General features: G+C 38.4%; 1 protein-coding gene across 1 annotated transcript in view; it reads left to right on the forward strand.

The window, feature by feature from the left end:
• Nucleotides 1-22,448, forward strand: part of TRAP1 (TNF receptor associated protein 1) — an 81,266-nt gene that overhangs the window by 49,460 nt on the left and 9,358 nt on the right. Inside the window, exons 7-14 of the mRNA XM_027859691.1 lie at nt 8,357-8,466; nt 9,436-9,509; nt 13,444-13,599; nt 14,926-15,046; nt 15,616-15,685; nt 17,196-17,343; nt 20,401-20,586; nt 21,857-21,995. Of these exons, the coding sequence (XP_027715492.1) occupies nt 8,357-8,466; nt 9,436-9,509; nt 13,444-13,599; nt 14,926-15,046; nt 15,616-15,685; nt 17,196-17,343; nt 20,401-20,586; nt 21,857-21,995 (1,004 nt within the window). The remainder of the gene's footprint in view (nt 1-8,356; nt 8,467-9,435; nt 9,510-13,443; nt 13,600-14,925; nt 15,047-15,615; nt 15,686-17,195; nt 17,344-20,400; nt 20,587-21,856; nt 21,996-22,448) is intronic.

The raw sequence follows: 22,448 nt of genomic DNA on the forward strand, positions 1-22,448 counted from the left end.
GAGGATGAAGCACCATTTACAGCAGAATAAGTAGCATGCAAGGGGTCTGTAATTCCCATTTAACTAAATGCCAGCAAGATTCTAGACCCTCTCTGCCTGAGGGCTTTCCCCTGAAGTCACTTGCACTCTTCACAGTATAGAGATGGCAACACAAAGATGCCATTGAGTGGTATCTTCTACTCATTGATGAATATAACCACACCTGGTCATGCCCTGTACATCCCATTGATTCTGAACCCCTGTAGGTCATCATCCAAACCTCATTCCTCATCCCCTACCATCCAGTTTAGAGGTTCTCAAACTTATTTGGCCTACAGATTACTCAGAGCCTCCCTGAAAATCTACTTTCTTTAACCCTTTGATGGTTTTTTTGAAATGTGTATCATTTAAAAAAAATATAAAATATTACATATCTTAAATTTAATAATTTATGTAAATTTGTGGGTTTTTTTCTGCATTGAAATTTTGATCATGCATGTAACTGTATAGTATCATATTGTAGACAAGTCATTACACACACATATTTCTGCCATTGCATGCTGGATTTCCTGACAATGCACGACATGCTCACTTGCCAATACTTGCTTGTTAAGACCTGTTGGCAGACTTGACTACTGATTGGTTATAACTTGCATTTTGTGTATTTATTTGGAAAATAATGTAATCACTATGACTTTTAACTCCATCACACAACAGATGAAATATGTAGGAACATGGTTTTTCAGAATTTTCTTTTCTTCTTTCCTTATGCGTCCACTGCCCCTTTATTTATTCAATTTATTCAATTTATTATTTATTCAGTTTATTCAGTTGCTCTCCAATTGCACCCCAGGCTACTACCACCCCCCTGGATTGTTCTACCAGGAGGTGCTATCACCTACTTTGGGATCTTATGGACCAATTCATTATTTCCTTCCCCCTCAACCCTTCCACTCAAAATCTCAACCAGATGCTACCCGTTTCATGCATTGTGCCCTCTGGAATGCTTTTTTCATAGACAACAAACTTTCCTTCATCCTAAATCTTTAACTCTTCCTCTCCTTCCATTTTTTAGTAGTCACCAAGACCTGGCTTTCTTGTTTACAGCCTCCCTGGACGCTCTTTCCAGTACTGGATGCATTTTCACTCATTCCCCTTGACTCATTGGTTGAGGCAGGGGAGTTAGAATACTCCTTGCTCCCCATGCCACTTCCAGGCTCTCCCCATATCTCCACCATTGAGGAATCTCTCCTCCTTTCAGGTTCATGTAATCTATATTTACCACTCAATTAAAATCCTGGTAATTCATTTACAGCCAGGTGTCAGACTAGCAGCTGCAAAACTCAGGAGCCCAGAACTAGATTAAAATGTAATTGGGAAATGTTCAAGAAAAATAAAACAAAAATATAATACTACATAGCTAATGTTAATTTGTGGTATTCAAAGTCAGTACACACCTTGCAGGGATCATTTGTATTTGAGTTTGACCCCACTGTTGTCCAGGTCACCCCCCTTCCTTTCTCATTGAGTTCAGTAGCTGGTTCATAGTTTTTCTCTCCTCACTAACTCCTGCCCTTTCTTCCCCTCAGACTAAGGGACCTCATCATACATGATGACTCTTCCTCAAACACCCCAACCACTCAGTTTCTTAACCTACTCATTCCCATGACGTATTCCTCCACCCACCTCAGTCACAAAGATGGTCATATCCTTGATTTTGCTATTGCCCACAAATTCTCCACCTCCATATTCAAAAATTCCAGAATCTCTTTAACTGACCATAATGTATAGGTTTTCCACCACTCTCTCCTCTTTCCCTTACCAAACATTACTCTTTGTGCATACCAGGACTTCCCTTGATCTCTCAGTTCTCTCCCAGGCCATCATCCTTTTACTACCCCGTCTCTCCTCTCTTCTCCATCTTGGCTCCTTAGTGAGCCAGTTCAAATCTACCCAGCTGGCTTCTCCTACGTCCCCAGCCCCATTATCATATTGCTGATCTTTCCCTTGGATGACTTTCACAATGCACTGCTATTTCTCCTGTTCATTTGCTGTTGAATAAAGGTGGAGAAAATCTTGACTATTCTGAGTCCAGTACACATGTATGTTATACAAATGGCCCTCACTTGTTACAGAAGGCAAAACTTCTATACCTTCTAATTAACTCACTTTCTCACTGGCTTTTCCAAACCTTTTCATCCCTCCTCAAACTTCCCATGGCTCTCTCGCACCCTCTCAAATGAGAGCCTTGTCTCATATTTTATAGAAAAAAAATTGAAGCAATTTGCTGAGAGCTCCTTCTTCCCTACTCATCTCGTATCATTCAGCAGATGCCTTTTGCTACTATCTCTTCCCTCACCCCAATTCCTTCCATCCCCACTATCGTCCTATATCCCTTTTGCCCTTTGTAGCTAAACTTATTGAAAATCCATTGATGATAGGTGTCTCTACTTTCTTCTTTATAATCTAGCTTCCAACCTCATCATTCTATTGAACCTGCTCTCTCCAAAGTTACCAGTGATTTGCTAATTGACAAATCTAGTGGCTTTTCTCATTTCTCATTCTTCTTGACCTCCCTGTAGCTTTTGACGCTGCCAATCACCTCTTTTTTTGGGGGGGGGGTGAGGCAATCGGAGTTAAGTATCTTGCCCAGAGTCACACGGCTAGTAAATGTCAAGTGTCTGAGGCCAGATTTGGACTCAGGTCCTCCTGACTCCAAGGCCAGAGCTCTATCCACTGTGCCACTTAGCTGGCCCCCAGTCACCCTCTTCTTGATTCTGTCCTGTCTAGGTTTTCAGGACACTATTCTCTCATGGTTCTTCTTTTACCTTCACTGGATGGTCATCCACATCACACCCACTACTCAGTCTGAACCTTCTCTTTTTATACTACTTCACTTAGTGATCTCATAAGCTCCCGTAGATTTAATTATCATCTCTATGCTGATGATTCTCCAATCTACTTATCCTGCCTCAACCTCTATTAACCTCCAGTCTCTCACATCAACTGCCTTTCAGACATCAGAACTGGATGTCCAATAGACATCTTAAATTCAGCAGGACCAAAACTGAACTTACTGTCTTTCCTCTCACATCTTCCCCTCACTTTCAAACTTTGCTGTTACAACATCTTCCCAGGCCCCAAGCTCGGAACGTAGGTATTATCCTCAGCTCCTCAGTATCCACAACAACCCCACCCCTGTGTTAAATCTGTTGCCAAGGCCTGTCGATTTTGCCTTTGTAACACCTCTCTCATAAGCTCCCTTCTGTCCTCTGACACTGCCACTACTCTGGTCCAAGCCCTCATTACCTCATGCCTAGACTATTGTACTAGCCTGCTGGTGGGTCTGCCTGCCTGTCTCTCCTCAGTCCAGTCCATCCTCCCAATTGCCACAGTGACTTCCTAAAGAACAGGTCCAGCCATGTCACTCCCTACTCAATAAACTCCAGTATTTCCCTATCAATTCTGTCAAATAACAACTTAACCGAATGTCAGAAAGATCTGAAAAGTATAAAATCCAGTGTTGGCAGAGCATTCTGATACATTGTTGGAGAGAATGGTCTAACTATTTAAAGAGCAATATACAATAAAAGCACACAGAAATGATCATACTTTTTGTGAAAGCAGACTAAATGCCCCTCTCCTCCTTCATTTGGAAATTTTAAGAAAGAATTTAAAGATTAACCTACTCTGAGGCCTTTGGACTAATCTCAAAGAGAAGCTCTTATCAGTCGTTCTTTAACTATCAGTTCCAAAACAAAGTCCTGCTCTCCTCTCTTTAGAGAGTCTGTGGAGGACTTCTTCCTAAATGAATTAGGGCTGTCACCTGATAAAGACTGGGGAGAAGGGGGTGAACCTTGATTGATTGATCTGGAAGCAGTAGTTTTGCCCCATTCACTAAAGGGATTAGGTTAATGATCCACCTAAAAGAAACAAGAAACTTTTTTGATTATGTCTGTAGAAATATGTTTTGGATTCTTTTTTGACAGCTAAGTTTCCACTGCAAAGATGAGTTGAAAGTAACATGATTTACTTTGATGAATCAAACTGTTAACTGAATTGTTGTTACCTACGGTGTAAATCCTTGCTTGCTCTTAACTGATGACTGAAATTTACTTTGTGACATCAAAATGACTTGAGTTAGGTGTCCTCAGGTATGAAGAGATTCTTATGTTTAAACATTTCTTCCTTAGAATAATCATAGATGAATAAAAATTGTTTTGGAAGCCTTGTGCGTAAAGTGTAGAGAACAGAGTTTTCTTCAACGTTTTCACTTCTGTTATTCCTTTGCTAGGAATCTATTCCAAAGCCACTGAAAGGGGGAAAAGAGGATCTGTGTATTTAAAAAAAATTCATAGTTACTCTATTTGTAATAGGAAAAAAATTAGAAACCATCTGGAGAATATCTGAATGAGTTACGGCATTCTAATGTTAATATATTATGGTTTTACAAAAAAATATGAATATAAGAGAGGTAGCATGAAGTAGAGGATAGAGTAATTGCCTTGGAATTAAAAAATCCTGCATTCAAGTCCCACCAGACATTTACTATCTGTGTGATACTCTGTGGCTAAATCACTTAGTAGTCAGTAAAGTCTATGAAATGTCTGTTGAGTGGCAGGCACTGTGCTCGGTGATGGGACAGCAAAGAAAGGCATGACACTCTCTGCCCTCTAGGAGCTTACACTCTAATGGGAAATATGTACAAAGGAGCTGACTTGGGATGGGGTGTGCGGTGTGAAGTCTTGCAGCTGTTTTGGGAAGTGATGCCAGGAGGTGTGAGTTACATTGTTAATAAGTTCAGAATAATCAGTTCAGAAACTGGATCATAGGGAGTTAAGAAGAGAGAGAACAGAGAAAGTAGAAGCTCCTCTTGTATATGGACTTCTCGAGGAACTTAGCCATAAAGGACAGAAAGGATGTATGGGCAGCAGCAGGATGGACACGGACATGCTTGTTGATTGTCGAGCAGGAGCAGGTAGACAGGGACAGATTGCAGGTAAGTGAGAGATTGGGGGTGGGGGAGAAAGGGCACAGTCTTTTGGAAGTGGGATGGAGTGGGATCACTGGAAGAGACAGAAGGCCTGTTCTTAGTAAGGAGTAAGGCTGCCTCTTCAAATGAGGTGAGTGAAGGGGAGAAGAGCAGAAGGCATCTGTGTGACATGCAGTGAGGAGAAGGGGGATTCCCTCTCCTGTGTTACATAAATTTTCTGGGTTATCAGTAATCCTGAGATTTCTGTGTTGTGATTTCTAGTTCTGTCCTCAAGTCTTATGTGTTTTCCCATAACTTGGATAATTCTTTTTAACCCTCAGTTGCTCTGTATTGTGTGCAATTCTGCTTCATTTTTTATGCCTGATTTCTTTTTAAAGCATCTTTTAATTCTGTTTATTTCTTTTCTCAATTTTTAACATCAAATTTTTCTTTTTTCTACCCTATGGTTATTATTTTTAAGCAGTGCTAAATCTTGGCTAATCTCTTTGAATGTCATTTTTTTAGTTGAAGATGTCTCTTGAGAGATCTTGTGTAGTTTCCTGTTCTATTTCTCTTGCTTTAGGTTGCTTTGCAAAATTGTTAGGTTACTAGCATTTTTCATTGCTTATTTTAAAATTTTGATAGGTTTTTCTTTTCTTTTCTAACCATCTTTTCTCATAATAGTTTCTTTTCTGGGGTGGGGAGTGTGAGAAACTTAGCTTTTTGAGCATCTCAGTAACATCTTGAATTAGTCTTTCCATCTAAGGGCTTCTTGATAGTAAAAAGAGAAGTTAAATCTTTTTAAGTTTAAATCTTAGCTCCACTTTCCTTTTTCCAAAGGATATTAATTTTATTCTTCCTAAGCTACCTGATTTCCTTTTCTATTAGCATTGATGGCCTCCTAATTTCTTTCCTTCATTCTTGTCATAGATTATAACCCTTTTTATATTTTCTTGTATGTTTTGAAGAGAACAAGTCTGCAGGATTCTCATCAGCTTCCACGGTGTCTCCTCCTTGAGACATTGACCTTTGTAAAGAAAAAAAAATTACTTTGGAATCTTGTTTTTTCATTACGTTCCCCACTGAATCACCCTCACTGTCTTCCACAGAGCTCAAAACAATGAATGTTTTAAAAATATTTTTAAACAAGTGGGTAAAGCTAAACATAACCAAAAAAGTCTGACATTAGCTGCAGGGTTTTACAAAACACCATAGTTCTCCACTTGTGCAAAGCAGGGAGAAGTGCTTTCTCATTTTCAGTATTCACTTTGGATTGCTTTGTTGTTTTTATTGTTGCTGTTCTTTCCATTTATATTGTTTTAGTTGTTTGGTATAACATTTTTCTGGTTCTGCTTACTTTGCATTATTTCACTTAAGTCTTCCCTTGCTTCTCTGTATTGGTTATTTCTTAGAACCTAATAATAGTATCCATTGCATTCATGTACCCACAGTTTATTTAGCCATTCTCCAGTGTATGGACATCTACATTGTTTCCAATTCTTAGCTACTACAAAAAGTGCTGCTATCTTTTTGGCATTCACAGAACCTTTTTTTTCCTAGCGTTTCGATGTTTAGTGGACTCTGTGTCAAACAGTTTTGTTACATTTTTCAGAAGTTTCTAAAGATGTTCTCTAATAAAGGAGTGTTTTTGGTTGCTTTTCCCTACCCCCAAAATAATCATAGGTGGGTGGAATTTCTCATAAGTTGTGTAGATATTTCCAAAGCATGGATTGGTTTAAACAAAATGGCTTCTACAACTTTAACAAATTTCACATTGCTTTTGATTTTTCTAAAGCATGTTGGCTTATTTTTATTCCATTATATCATATGTGACACTAATACCAGCAACTCTGTGGTTTAGAGGAAGTACTAAATAAATGTTTATTTAGTTATTTATAACTCTGAAAACTGCCACTACTACAAATTTCCAATGTTCATTTTATGAAAATAAAACCAAATTAATACTTTGGCAAGATCCTATCAAGGTCTCCTTTTCTGGTTCTCTCTATTCTTCCTCTGTTTTTGTAGAAGATTTTTCCATTTGGTTTTCTTCTGTTCATTAGAGACATAAGACCTGGAAGGAAGAGCATAAAAAACACTAGATAGGACCAGAGATGTCCTGGAACCAGTTTATACCAGGGGAATCAATTGTTAAATTTTCAGTGAGAGCATTTTCACCTTGGAAAATGGCAAATGCTACAAATCAGGGCTTGTTTTATTTATTGTCTAGATAAGAGGTGTCAAACAATTACATCTTGAGCCAGATTAAAATGCAATTGGGAATATATAACGAAATAAATAAAAATACAATTGAACATAGATAATGTTAATATGTGGTTTTCCAAGTCATTATACTGTCTCCCAGAATCCTTAACCTCATGTTTAGTGCCCTCATTTGAGTTTGACAATAATGGTCTAGACTTAAAGAAAGTGATAGAAAACATGTCAGTAACGTAGATTAAAGTTAAAAGTATGTTGTGTATATTTGTTTATTCTGAATGAATAGCCAGTTGTTAAACATTTACCAGCACATCCCTGGGTAGGCCTCAGGAAAGTAGTTAGAATCTTTCCAAAGTATTCAGTATTATGTTCTTAGCCTTCCAGAACTCTTTCAGAATTCCGGCTTGTTAGAGCAACAAGCAATAACTAGTCTTTCCTAGATCAAAGCCGCAGTTGTTGGAGCCCTAAAGTTCTCTTTAATAATAAAGGGAAAGGTAAGAGAACAAGTATTTAAGTGTCTACTATGTGCCAGGCACTCATCTAAGTGCTTTACAAATAATATCTCATTTGATCCTGACAACAACCCTGGGAGGTGAGCGTTAATGTTATTCCCCTTTTACAGTTGAGGAAACTGAGGCAGACAGAGGTCAAATGAATTGCATAGGGTTTTACAGCTAGTAAGTGTCTGAGGCTGGATTTAATCTCAGGTCTTTCAGACTCCAGGCCCAGCACTCTCTTCATTGTACCACTAGTTGCCTGTAAATAATAATCTTGTACATTTCTATAACTGCAAGCATTATTGTCCTCATTTTCGAGAATAGGAAATCAAGTCTGGGAGACAGGAAGTGATTAGCTTCACACATACCCTCCCAGCTGTTAGGGGGCAGAGCCAGGAGTTCAGACACCCAGTGGAATGAATGCTCTTTCCAGGACAGCATGCTTGCTGGTAGTATGTAGTTTTCATGAAATGGAAGCTGTCATCTTGGTTACTATTGAGTGTATAGGAGAAACAGCTGTAATGAAGCAAATAGCTATCATTATTTTTTACTCTGGATGGCCATTTAGGATCTGTGCTTAGTTTTTTTCTAGCCTTTGGAAATATACTAAGGCAAAATAACTGATTTTCTGTTGTAAGATTTATTAATACTGATATGACATTATTTTTCCTCCTTCTTTTCCTCTTAGCTCTGGAGTATTTGAAATTGCAGAAGCTTCAGGTGTTAGAACTGGAACCAAAATAATCATCCACCTCAAATCAGACTGCAGAGAGTTTGCCAATGAAGACCGAGTACGAGGTGAGCAGAGAAGGAAGGACCCTTTGCTCATTGGCAGACCTTTGGTTCTGCAACCTAGACTTGATCTGTGAGCAGTGCATAGCTGAATCTCAAGTTCTGCCTTTCCTGAGATTCTCTGTACTGTAGTTCCACAGAAACATACTTAGTTGGGGTGGGGCTTGAGTGAGGAATAGTGGTGCTTTCCTATATAGGGCTGTTGATGAAAATCACAGCTACCCTTTTGAAGGGTAACATAAGGGGAAAAGGTACAGGAAGGGACCAGTAACAACATATGTATGTATGAAGAGAAAATCCTTGTGAATGAGTTGGTTATTATAATAATCATGATAATAAAAGTTTACATCTATATTTTGCGGTTTTAAAAAGCGTTTTTCTCATCAAAACTCTGGGAGGAATGGAGGTTTAGTGTCCATGGTTACAAGGCTAATAAGGAGATGGAGCAAGTACTCAAACTCAAATCTTCTGATTTCAAGTCCATAACCCTTTTTGCTCTATTGCCCTGCTTTTACAGCTTTTTTCTACAGCTTTTTGGCTAGTTGCATGTTTATCATTTGGTCAAAGTTTTCACTTAGACCTTATAAAAAGAGAAAGATTTCTTGGAAGCAGAGGATTTTTACTTGATCTCATTCCCTTTACAGCTTTCTGTTTCCAGTACATCTTAGGATTTTGAAATAATTCCATTTTAAATCTCCCCTGCCCAGCCAGTTGTTTCTTTCTACTCTTGCCCACCAGAGATGACAGAATCAGCTACATGCCCTCTAAATCCAATTATTTGAATCCTTCATAAGATCCATGGTTTCATCTCCCTTACAGATTTAGATTACATCTCATGAGTTGCTGTGGCCAACATTCTGGTGATGAATCTCATTACTTTTAGCTGGTTAATTCATTCAGCATGATCCAAAACTTGTTTTCTTACTCTCAGTTTTAATCATTAGTGTAATACTTGTATTTTATTTTATTTTCCAGATGTAGTAACAAAGTACAGTAACTTTGTTAGCTTTCCCCTTTACCTAAATGGAAAACGCATCAATACTTTACAGGTAAGACTTAGTCAAGGATCCCAAAAGGATATTCTGTAGATAGTCTTGGCAACAAATGGCCAGCAGAAAGGAGTGATGAAAGTTGCTAGTATCAAAAACTGAGTCCAGTAACCAGTCCAGTTCTCATCTATGTAGAACTCCCCTCTTCAAAATCCTCAAAAAATGGTTATATCATCTTCACTTGAAGACAGAAATCAGCAGTCAGTCCATCAACAAGTACTTACTAAATGCTTACTTAGCGTGTGCTATTGATGATACAGAATTCAGGGGGAAACAAAGATAAAGCAAAAACAGCCCTTATCCTCAAGGGGTGTACATTCTAATTGGGGGTGAAGTGGAACAACACATATAAATCAGAACATATGAGAGAGAATTTATGGGAAGTAACCCTGTAGAGGATGGTGGTGGGGGAGAAAGGGACAAGAAAGGTATCCTATTATCCAAGTTGGCTTGAGCAAGCCAAGGGTTCTAAGCCCCAGAGGTTTGGGAAAGACATTCCAGGTACGAGTAACAGCTGGTACAGAGACCTGAAGATGAGAGGTGCAGTGTCCTGTTTGAGGACCAGCAAATATCCTCTAGGGCTGAATCCTAGAGTGTTTTAAGGGGAGTAGACTGTCAGATTAGAAATTTAGGGAGTGACAAGGTTGTAAAGCACTTTAGGTAATAGGGAACCCTGGAGTTGATTGAATATAATAGTTATATGGTCAGACTTAACCTTTAAGAAAATCATTTTGGTAGCTATGTGGAGAACAGATCGGAGTGGGGAGAGTTTGAGCATTGGAGAGTCCAACTAAGAGGCTGTTGCGTTAGTCTAGGCAAAAAGTGATAAGGGCCTGAACTAGCATAGCTTTGTGAGTAGATAGAAAGGGATGTATGTACAAGATCATAGAGAAAGAAATTACATATTTTGGCAACTGATTGGATCTGTGCCGTAAGCAAGAAAGAGGAATAGAGTATGACATCAAGCCTTTAACCCTGGGTGACGAGAGAAAGTAGATGCACCCGATGTAGGTGCCTTTTTGAAAGAGTAGCTGAGAAAGTGAAGAAAACTATAGGATGAAAGATGGAGGAGGATGGCACAATCTAGTGAGGGTTTTTTTTTTTTTAATGATGTTAGGTGGGCATATTTGTAGGCAATAGTGAAGGAGCTAATAGATAAGGAAGATGCTGAAGAATGGGGGAGCAAGGTATGATGGCAAGGACAGTGCTAGAGAAATTGGGAGTAATTCAGGGTTGGGGTTTGGCAAATTATGATCAGTGATAGATTTTATTTTTAATAGTATTTTATTTTTTCCCAATTATACATAAAGACAATTCTAAAGTTCATTTAAAAAAAAAAAGTTCCAGATTTTTCCTTCCCTCGTCTCCTCCTCACTAAGACAGTAAGCATTTTGATAAAGGTTTTATATGTGTAATAATGTAAAACCTATTTCTATATTATTCATGTTGTGAAAGGAGAAACAGACCAAAAGAAAAAGCCAAAGAAAGTGAAAAGTAGTATGCCAGTCTGCATTCATACTCCATCAGTTCTTTCTCTGAATGTGGATAGCATTTTTCATCATGAGTCCCTTGAAATTGTCTCAGATTGTCGTATTGCTGAGAATAGCTAAGTCGTTCACAGTTGATCACCATACAGTATTGCTTTTACTATGTACAGTGTTCTGGTTCTGCTCACTTCATTTTGCATCAGTTCATGTAAGTCCAGGTTTTTCTGAAATCTGTCTGCTTATTGTTTCTTATAGCTCAGTAGTATTCCATTACATTCATATACCATAACTTGTTCAGCCATTCCCCAATTGATGGGCATCCTCTCAATTTCTAATTCTTTGCTACCACAAAAAAGAGCCGCTGTAAATATTTTTGTACAAATAGGTCTCTGTCCCTGTCTCTCTCTCTTTTTTAAAATCTCTTTAGGATACAGACCTAGTAGTGGTATTGCTGGATCAAAGGGTATGCATAGTATGATTACCCTTCGGGTATGGTTCCAAATTGCTCTCCAGAGTGGTTGGATCAGTAGTGATAGACTTTAAAAGACAAACAGAGAGGTTTATTTTTTATCCTAACGGCAATCGGGAGCCACTGCAGTTTATTGAGTAGGGGAGTGACATGGGCAGATATGTGCCTAAGGAAAATCATTGGCAGGTACCTGCACGTAGGATGGTTTAGAGTGAAGAGAGACTTTAGGCAAAGATACCTATTGGGGGTCATTGCAAACAACTAGACAAGTGACGATGACCTGTAGTAGATAATGTGGCAGCCAATTATGTGAGTAATTGAATGCAAGAGGTATTATGGAGATAGAAGCTATGAGATTTGATAACTAATTGGAGGCATGAAATTGACTAATGGTGAATATAAATTTAATATGGATTTCAAAAATGGCAAGCCACTGGAATTTTTTGAGTCCAGCAGTGACATGATCAGATCTGTACTTAACCATTCTTCAGTCCAACAAAGCTGGCTCCTCTGTTCTCATCTCTCCCTTTGCTCTGGTCTTCCCCCATGCCTAGAATATACTTTGTCCTCACTTTCTGCCACCTCATAGAATCCCTTTCTTTCATTAAGACAATCCCAGCACCACCTTCTACCCGAAGCCTTTCTACATTCCCCCAAAGACTAGTGTCCTCCCTCCCTAACCTCCTTGTATTTAACCTCTCTTTAGTTTGTATGTAGTCTATACATACTTATTGTATAAGTTTTTTTGGCCATTGTATGCTTAATACCTTGCATAGTGCCTTGCATGTAGTAAGTACTCAGTAAATATTTATTGATTGGTATTCTTAGGTTTGGCCCACCATTCTAGGTTCTAATTTTTCAAGTTCCACATCATGTGTTAGCTGTCCCTACTAGCTTTGTGTTGTCTGCAGATTTGATAAGCGTGGCTTCTTTGCATCTCCTTCTATATGCAAATAGAAGGCCCTTAATAGGATCATAAATCTTTTCCTGGAAGGAATTTCAGAGGTCATCCAGGCCCACTCCCTCATTTTGCAGATGATGAAACACATGCCAGGGAGATTAAGGGTCTTACCTGAGGTCACACGAGTAGTATGCATAAGAGGCAAGATTTCAGTTAAGATCCTCAGAGTACAGAGTTAGTGTTCTTTCTACTGTACTGCACCACTTGATTGATCACATGCCTTTATTTTAAGTCATGATTTTTTTTTTAAAGTTGGCATAAGGCAAAGGACAGATCCTTACAGACCTTCTTACAAGTTAACATCAACACATAAATGATTACTTGGAGTCATTCATCTTTATTGAAATAAAGTTTTCTTAAAATTTTTTTTTTTTTTTTTTGGTGAGACAGTCAGGGTTAAGTGACTTGCTCAGGGTCATACAACTAGTAAGTGTCAAGTGTCTGAGTGTCTGAGGCTGTATTTGAACATCAAGTCCTCCTGACTCCAAGGCCAGAGCTCTAGGTATTTCTTTAAATAGTGGTTTATTAAAAAAAAATAATAAATGGTGGTTTATTGTGAACCCTCTAGCCAACTTTTTGCTCTGGAAGTTTAATATCTCGATCTTATTAACCTTATCAGTCTGAGGCTTCTGAGGTAAGATACTTGCTCCCAAAGTCATATATTATTCTCTTGTTTTCTTCCCATTTCTATAACAGCCTTCCATGAATATCTTTATAACACTTCCAAAAGTAGTGCTTAGTTAGGCTAGAGAGTGGGGACAGTTGCTTCTGAGTTTTTTTCATGTCTACCCATAAACACCCTCTATAGGAGCTTGGAGAAAGAATCAATTCTCCTCTGATTGATTTGCTAAGTCCAATACTTTAAAATATCCAGGCCTGAGTACCATTTTGTTGACTGGAGCTAGCATTATAGATGTTGATTCACTAAAAAATTAAGTTAGACATGCTTGTCTATATTTACTTGATGGAAAGAAGCATTTTAAACGGATTGCTTTTCCGATTTATCTCCTTTTGTAGGCACTTTGGATGATGGACTCTAAAGACATTAGCGAATGGCAGCATGAGGAATTCTACCGCTACATTGCCCAAGCTTATGATAAACCCCGTTATACCCTCCACTACAAGACGGATGCACCACTTAACATACGGAGTATTTTCTATGTGCCAGAAACAGTGAGATACTCATACTCTGATTTTTAGTCTTAGGGGATGTGGTGAGACTGTAGAATGGAAAATAATGCAGTGCTTTCCTCTACTTAAAGAATAAACTTCCCATGGTTGCTTTCAATACTGGGGTCCCATAGCTGTGACTAAATGGAATAACAGGGGCAAAAGAAGTTAAAATATTTACTAGCAATGACAGCACCTTAGCTCCCTCATCAGATTATAACATAGATAATTCCTTGTCCACAAATAGAACTTAGAAGTTACATCTAAAGGAAAATATTTTTTGTTTGTGGATAGATTGTAAATACAGGTAAACTCCCACATATGGGTCAGAGGCATTTTGGGACTTATTGAAATGAAGTTTTTCAGGAGAGATAAAGAAAAGTCCAACCATTCAGGACTGTAAGCCTGAACCTGTTTTGGGCTAATAATATGACTCAAGGAGACCCCTTGTGGGTAGCAGCTGCCATCTATGGGTTACTCTCTCCTCCAGGTGCCACTGTGCAGGAGTCCAGTGCTTTTTGTAAAGATGCTGCAGATTTTGAGTTCTTGACAGCAGAACAGATAGATAGTAAAAAGAGAGAAGGCAGGGGTGGGAATGGAGTATAAAAAAATTGAGTGGTTTTTCTTTCCAAAAATAACAGTCCCCTTGGCTAAATACCATTAAATACTGTAAGATGCCATTGTTTTATTATGAAGGCTTAGTTCACTTTTAAAAATAAAAATCTCTGAGAAGTTCCTAATTAATTGTAGTTAACATTTAGCAAGGAATATTTCACAGCTAACTGAATGGGACCCTGTATTGAATGAGGGTGAGGGCATGGCAGGAAAGGAGAAAAGAGGAGGGGGGAGGAACAAATAGCTTCCTTCACAGTTTTGTCCAGGCCTTGCCCTGAAAACCTAGTCTTATTTTATACAATCTCTGTTTCCAATTAAAATCAATATCTTGATAACTCCCATTTACTTTTTTTAAAATAGATTTTTATTGATATTTTTAATTTTTATATCATCTTGATTTCCCTCTATGTCTTTCCCCCATCCTCTCCCAGAGCCATTCCTTATAACAGTTAGTTGTTTTTGGAAAAGAAAAAAAAAATCAGCAAAACTGCTTATTGTTTTGAAAAAGTATGACATATTTCATGTTCTACACCTGCTAATCTCCTCACCACCCTACCAGGAAGTACCTCCTTATGTCATATATCTCTTTTTAGGGGTCACACATGTTCTTTATAATTCTGTAAGATTCATCTTTAATTGTTTTGTAATTCTTTTCCATTTACATTGAAGTAGTCATCCCACTAGCTTTTAATATTCTTTCTTCCTATTCTGCAGAAGCCGTCCATGTTTGATGTCAGCCGGGAACTGGGCTCCAGCGTTGCCCTCTATAGCCGCAAAGTTCTGATCCAGACCAAAGCTTCTGACATCCTACCCAAGTGGCTGCGCTTCCTGCGAGGTGTGAAGGCTGGTCCTCTTTTTTCCCTTCCTCAGAAATGGTGGAACTTGGCCACATGTGTGGATGATACCTAGTGCCAAAGGTCTATGTTGAAATTACACTCCGAAAATTCCTTTTAAAAAACAATTCAGCCAGTCTGTGTCTGAGACCATTTTAAATGTACATTCATTCTGGAAAAGCAACTAAAGACATTAGCTTCAGAAAGATCTCTACCTTATCTAGTGTGCCAAATCTCTTTTTTTGTTCTTATCTGTAGATTTTAATCTCAAAAATCCACAAAAAATGTACTTGGAAGAATAATCAGAAAAATTGCCCCATTATCATTTCTTCTCTTTCATTTCCCCACCACCCCCAGCTGAGCTCATTTTCAGTATTAGCTGAGAAAATGGAGAGGATGATATTATTAAAGAATACTGTTAGGTGATAAATTTGGCTTACTTACAAGGAGACCCTGTGGACAGCAGTAAGAATAATTTGATGGGTGAATGTGAACAGAGAACTTGTGGGTCAGAGACAAACCTCTGAGAGAGTTGACTTTGTTTTTTTGGGGGGGCTTTTTTTTACACAAGGTGTTGTGGACAGTGAGGATATTCCCCTGAATCTCAGCCGGGAGCTTCTTCAAGAAAGTGCCCTTATCCGGTAAGCACATGTTAGAGGAGGAAACGTTGTATTTAAAAAGGAGGACTCCACGCCAGTGTTTTTGTCCTGTCATCAAGTTCCAAGCTATCAGCTGAGAAAATAAGAGCTCTAGAAATACACGAGTTTAGATGTCACATTCTCAAGTAAATCATAGGATTCAAATATACCAACATCACTTTTTCATCCAGAACTGTGACTGTTATCAGATTGGCCTGGTCCTTTGAAGAAAAATGGCAGATAAACTTACTCACTGAATCTTTAGCAGGGAAGATCTTTAGTCCATAATGCGAGGGGAGCTGTGAAAGTTTGAGATGTTGTGGCGTATTGGGTTAATGGTGTGGTTTTGGTCCACTATGACTCCTTGTCAAGGCAGTGAGGAGTTAGAATCTGGAAAGCTTCTTGTAGACTGACAGCCCGGAGGAGTGTTGTGGGGCAGGGCAGAACTTTGTGTCTGTTAGTCTCTTGTTTCCGACAGCCTTGGCTATCAGTAAAATGAGAGGGAAAAAATGGAGAAAAGATGGACAGTGTGACAGAGAGCTGAGGTATGGGGTGGACAGAACTTGGGCTTCATCAGCTCTTTTTTTTTCCCTTTTATATTTTTTGTTTTTAATTTTATTGATCCATAGTGTTTTGGTACAACAGACTTTTCCAATAAATGCCTAAAAATCAGTTCATTTCTTATAACAGAAAGAAGAGATGCTGCTTTTGACTTAGACAATGTTACTAACATTAAGCATTGTAGTTGACTAGTGTTTTATTATCTCTGCAAGTTAATTTTATTTATAAAATTGTCATTGTGTATATTGTTCTCCTTTTGTTGTACATCATTTCATACAAGTCTTCCCATATTTTTCTAAATTATTCACTTTGATCATTCCTAGTACCTTAATATTCCATTGCACACATGTACCATTGTGTTTTCATCCACTCTCAATTGTTTAGTATATATATTTTTCAATTCCAGCTTTTTACTGTTACAAATAATGCTGTTAGGGACATTTTTGTGCATTTGGGTCTTTTCTTGCTGTGATTCCTTAGGATATTTTCCTTTAGTGGAAGCGTTAGGTCAGAGTATGAACAGTTTGGCAGCTTTTATTGCACAGTTTCAGATTGTTTTCCGTAACTGTCAAACCAATTCAGAGCTTAATCATTAGTGAAGCAGTATTCCTTTCTTACCATTGCACTGCCAACAATGAGTTTTTCCATTTTTTAGCATCTTTGCTAGTTTGGTAGATGTCAGTTGAATCCTCTCAAGATTGTGTTAATTTGCATTTCTCTGATTATTAATTTTTTTAACATTTCTTTCTAGTAGTTATTCATAATTTAATCTTAAAGATTTGTTCATTATTGAATGTTTGCTCCGTGTACAGAATATTGCACTAGAGGTTGGAGATACAGGGGATGAAAAATGTTCCAACCTGTACTCTCAAGGAGTTGGACAATTCAGTAGGGAAGTGTTTGAAATTAATGTATTGTTAACGATAATTTTTTTAAAAATTTCATTCTGCAGAAAACTCAGAGATGTTTTACAACAGAGACTGATAAAATTTTTCATTGACCAGAGCAAAAAAGACCCTGAGAAGTATGCCAAGTTCTTTGAAGATTATGGGTTGTTTATGAGGGAGGGAATTGTCACTATTGCTGAGCAGGAAGTCAAGGTAAGAACTTATGTTTTCAGGCCTCCTTTTGGCCTTAGATCATAAGGCATCATTGAAGCAGGACAAGTCTGGGAAGGAAATATGAAGGAATCAGTGCTAGGATCCAAGGGCTCTGGGCTGGATTACAAGGCAGTAATTTTCCTTTTTTTCATTTCCCCCAGTATTTAAAAATCTGACATCCCATCTACCTCCTAAATAGTGTCAAAGGAAGGACCCTCCCAACTTATCAGAAGGGATAGCCCTAATCAGGCTATATTTTTTAGGCATCATGAGTAATATTACCACCAGACTCCTCTGGAGGGGTCAGTCAATTAGCAAGGACTTTATTATGTACCTACTTTGTGCCAGTCATTGTGCTAGGTGCTAGGGATAGAAAGACAGTAATCAAAATGTCTCTGCCCTCAAGAAACTTGTATTATATTGGGGAAAACAACATGTGCACGTAGAAAATACATAGAAAATAAATACAAGTTAATATAAGTGGATGTAGACAGTGATGCCTTGCTGAGCATATGGTCATGTTGAATGAGTTGTAAACTAGAATTTTTATACTTCATTCATTTCCTTGAATGTCGGTCTTTCTCCTTCCTACCTCCCCCGCCTCCCAAAAAAGAGCTCTCTTTTGAAAGGAGAAATGATAGCAATTGAAAAAGGATTAATTTACTGTAAGACTTGTTTTTAAACAATCCTTTCAGTTCAGATAAAGAGGTTTCATTTATTTTTATTTTCAGTGCTCCTTGTCTCCGTGACTCTTCTTTTTTTTTTTAATTTTTTTTTTTTTTTATTAAGACTTGGGTTTTGAACTAGACAGATTTTGAAGGGAGATTGTAACCAGTGCTCATACTGACATGATACATGTAGCCCTCTCTGTCATACCCGTAAGTGTTCTCTCTGTGGATTTGCTGGTCACCTGAGATCCTCTGATTAACCTGTCAGGCAGGGACCTGAAATCCTAGTTCTTTTGCACCCTACTCTCTCCCTGTGTTCACAGACATTGTCTTCAGCCTCTTTTCTTCTTTTGTTTTGTTGGTTGGTTGCTTTTTTTAAAAAATGCATTTTTATTGATATCCTTTGTTTTTACATCACCCTTATTTGCCGGTGTGTCCCTTCCCCCTCTTGCTTATAGAGAGCCATCCCTTCTAATAAAGAACAATATTGAGAAGTCTAATATCATATGTGGTGTTCCAAAATTCCAGTCTTCCCCCTCTGCAAGTGAGGAGCATGCAGAGGCACCTTCTTGTGGCTCTTCTTTGGGGCCAAGCATTTTAATTTCACAGGATTAATTTGCATTGCGTATTGCATGGACATTGTTATAGTCATTGTATATATATTTTTTTGGTTTTGTTTAATTTTGCATGAGTTTGTTTAAGTCTTTCCATGTTTCTCTGTATTTATCATAGTTGTCATATCTTAATGCACAGTGAATAGTTCTGTTATATTTGTGTGTCAGATTTTGTTTATCTATTCCTCAGTGGGCATCTACTTTGTTTCCAGTTCTTTGCTATTACAAGAAGTGCTGCTCTAACTATATTGGTTTGGCCCTTTACTCTAAATTCTGGTTATCCTGAATTTCTTTGAAAGGTATAGACAGGTTCACATCTTCATCCCCCTTCTGTAATGTGTGTATTTTGGCTGGTTTTACCTGATTGCTGTGGGATTTCCTAACACCTGGATGAACTTTTAGATTCCTATTTCCATACAATCAAACTGATTTAGATCTGTAAAAAGGTTAATTTCTAGAGAATAGGAATCCACTAGAAGAGGGCTTTGGGGACCATAACTGGGTCATAGTAGTAGAAAATCTCTGGTTAGAGGCAGCCACATTTCTTACCTGCAAGGATACCCAAGTTAGTTGAATACCTTATAACTTTTTTTTTTTTCCTGTGAGGCAATTGGGGTTAAGTGACTTGCCCAGGGTCACACAGCTAGTAAGTGTCAAGTGTTTGGTCTAAGGCCTCATTTGAATTCAGGTCCTCCTGACTTCAGGGCCGGTGCTCTATCCACTGAGCCACTTAGCTGCCCCTTTTAAAGGAATGCACATTATTTATTGGTTTGTTTTGTTTTTTGTTTTTTTGGTGAGGCAGTCGGGGTTAAGTGACTTGCCCAGGATCACACAGCTAGTAAGTGTCAAGTATCTGAGGCTGAATTTGAACTCAGGTCCTTCTGACTCCAAAGCTGGAGCTCTATCTACTGCGCCATCTAGCTGCCCCTTATAACTCTTTTAAGACATGACCAGCCAACCCACTTCATTCTGGAATTACAGTAGGCAAAGAGAACATTTGTTACCCCTCTGATTCCTAGGTTTGTTTGGATGAGCTGATTGCCCAATTCCTTTGTGGTTTGTTTTTGTTTTTGTTTTTGTTACTGTATCATATACATACTGTATATGTGCTTCTTGAAGTTGTTTGATCAGACATTTCAGGCTACTTGAGGGGCCCCGTGGAACCCCAAACTGTCTACCAGCATGTCTTCTAAACTAGGAACTGACCTCAAGTCATTAGTTTAGTGTATATGTTGGTTTCAGAGTCCTGAATCACCCATGATAGGCCCCAGGAGGTCATGGAAACATCCTAGCAACTAATTGCCCTGTCATCATCTTATTCCCATTAATAAGAAACCTCAGACCCAACACAGAAGATTACATGGCTGAAACTACCCTCTTTGTTGTATTCCCAAGTTTCATTAGATACCTGTGTCATAATTTTTGAGCTGGAAGGAACCCTAGCAGTTATTTGGTTTAATGTCCTTATTTTATATGAGGAAACAGACCATGTGGTTAAGTATTTGTCCAGAATTTAGTGGTAGAGGCTAATGTAAAACTCAGATTTCCTACTTACTAGGAAGTACTCTTTACACTATGGAAAATAGTTGAGGTGGGGGTGGGAGGTTGAGGAGTGACATGCTCAGAGAGACATACGGTATGGAAACAGAGCAGACTAGAACAAAATATCCTCTTTAACTAGTAGCTTGTGTGGGTTACTCCCTAGTCCTCTGAGAAATCTAGCCCAGTTCATCTTGGAGCTGGTCACTGAAATGTGCCCCCACCTCCATTGCCAGGAGGATATTGCAAAGCTCTTGCGTTATGAATCATCAGCTCTGCCCCCTGGCCAGTTGACCAGCCTTGTGGAATATGCCAGTCGAATGCAGGCTGGTACCAGAAACATCTACTACCTGTGTGCCCCTAACCGACACCTGGCTGAAAACTCACCGTACTATGAGGCCATGAAGCAGAAAAATATGGAGGTAAGTGAACTGTCAGAGTCATGTGGGCTCACCTGAATAGCAACTAAGAGAAGCCTGCAATTAACCTTATTACAGATATGATTAAAGTTGGCAGGATAGGATCTAGAACGTGCAGCAGAATCACTCACTCACTATGACTTCTAAGATTGGAGCTCCAAGATACCTTAAAGGCAATTGAGTCTAACTCCCTCATTTTACAGATGAGGAAAATGAGGCACAAAATGATTAAGTGATTTACTTGGAGTCTTAAGACTAATAAGTGTTTGAAGTGGGATTTGAATCTCTGTGATTCCAAGTCCAATACTTTTCCACCATATCCCGCTGCCTTTCCATGGTCCAACTTTAATAATTCATCATCTTCATCTTCCCCAATGCTTTTGATCACCTCTGAGCAGCTTCAGTTTTCTGGTTACCTATGCTCCTCTGTACCTTCTCCCAGGTATCCAGTGTATAGAGTTACATGAGATTAAGATTTTGGGGAATGTATATAGAAATGTAATCATTTCTATATTACAACTAAGTTATATATTTAATATATATTCCAGGAGAGATATTTCATACTCTGTAGGCTCAAAGTTAATTATAGTTTTGCTGCTACTGTGTTTGAATGTTGACAGACAGATAATGAATGATTTATATGAAAGAGGACTGAATAAGGGCTTGAAAGAGGACTTGCATTGGCTAATACCTTATTTTTGCTCATTTAGTCTTCATAAAAAGGAAACTATAATGAAATATTTTAACAAAATTCATGTAGACTTTAAGAACTAAAAGGTACCTTAGAGGTCATCTATCCTAACTATATCTCTAGTGATAGAGATTTTGCATCTAGTTCCTGAGTCCTAGTCTTATTCCTAATGCCTTAGCAGAGTCAGATGCTTTCCTCGTTATAAACCATTTCTTTTTTGTTTTTGTTTTTTGTTCTCGCTTTTTTGGTGAGACAGTCGAGGTTAAGTGACTTGCCCAGGACCACACAGCTAGTAAGTGTCAGGTATCTGAGGCCGGATTTGAACTTAGGTCCTCCTGACTCCAAGGCCGGAGCTCTCTCCACTGTGCCACCTATAATAATGCTACCCCATTATGAACCATTTCTAAAAATAATTCCAAACAATCTGCAACTTCTCCCTAGTATATTATTGGCTGCCCCTGACTAGGAAATTCGATGGAATAAGAGAAGCATTTTTTATTCGCTATACTCATTGTTATTCTACCACCATGAGTGACTTCTAGTAACCTTGGGTCTATGTAAATGCTATCTGGCTCTTCACAGGTGCTCTACTGCTATGAGCAGTTTGATGAATTGACTTTATTGCATCTCCGAGAGTTTGACAAGAAGAAGCTGATTTCTGTGGAAACTGATATTGTTGTTGATCACTACAAAGAGGAAAAGTTTGAGGAAGGTTCTCAAGGTGGGCTCCTTACATTTACAGGTTCCCATTCTCTCACTAGTAGGTAGTAGCATCGCAGTACATCCTGCCATGGTAACCTGTGTTTCCTAATTACTTAATCCTAGTTTTTGTTTAAATGGGGGAGAGGTGGAGAGTAGATATTACAGTAAGCCATAGTTGAGATAAAGAAGGCATCAAACTGGCTTCAGTGTGCAATCTTTTACTTAGGTTTCTTTACTGTCTTACATATTAGTGAATTAAGCAGATTAAAAAAAAACTGTATATTGTTCACAGTGATTATTAAGACAGAAATTGATTGGCGATGGATTAGTGACAAATGATTACTCATCAGGAACCTGGAGATTTTTCAGATAGCGAATTGTGGCTCCTTGAAATTGATCATGCTGCCTAGTCTGTTTATTTAAAAAGCAATAATATTTTTGCTATTCCAAATAAGATGGTATGGATCCTTTT

Source organism: Vombatus ursinus, unplaced genomic scaffold (genome assembly GCF_900497805.2).
Source record: "Vombatus ursinus unplaced genomic scaffold, bare-nosed wombat genome assembly UNPS02014171.1, whole genome shotgun sequence".
Taxonomy (NCBI): Eukaryota; Metazoa; Chordata; class Mammalia; order Diprotodontia; family Vombatidae; genus Vombatus; species Vombatus ursinus.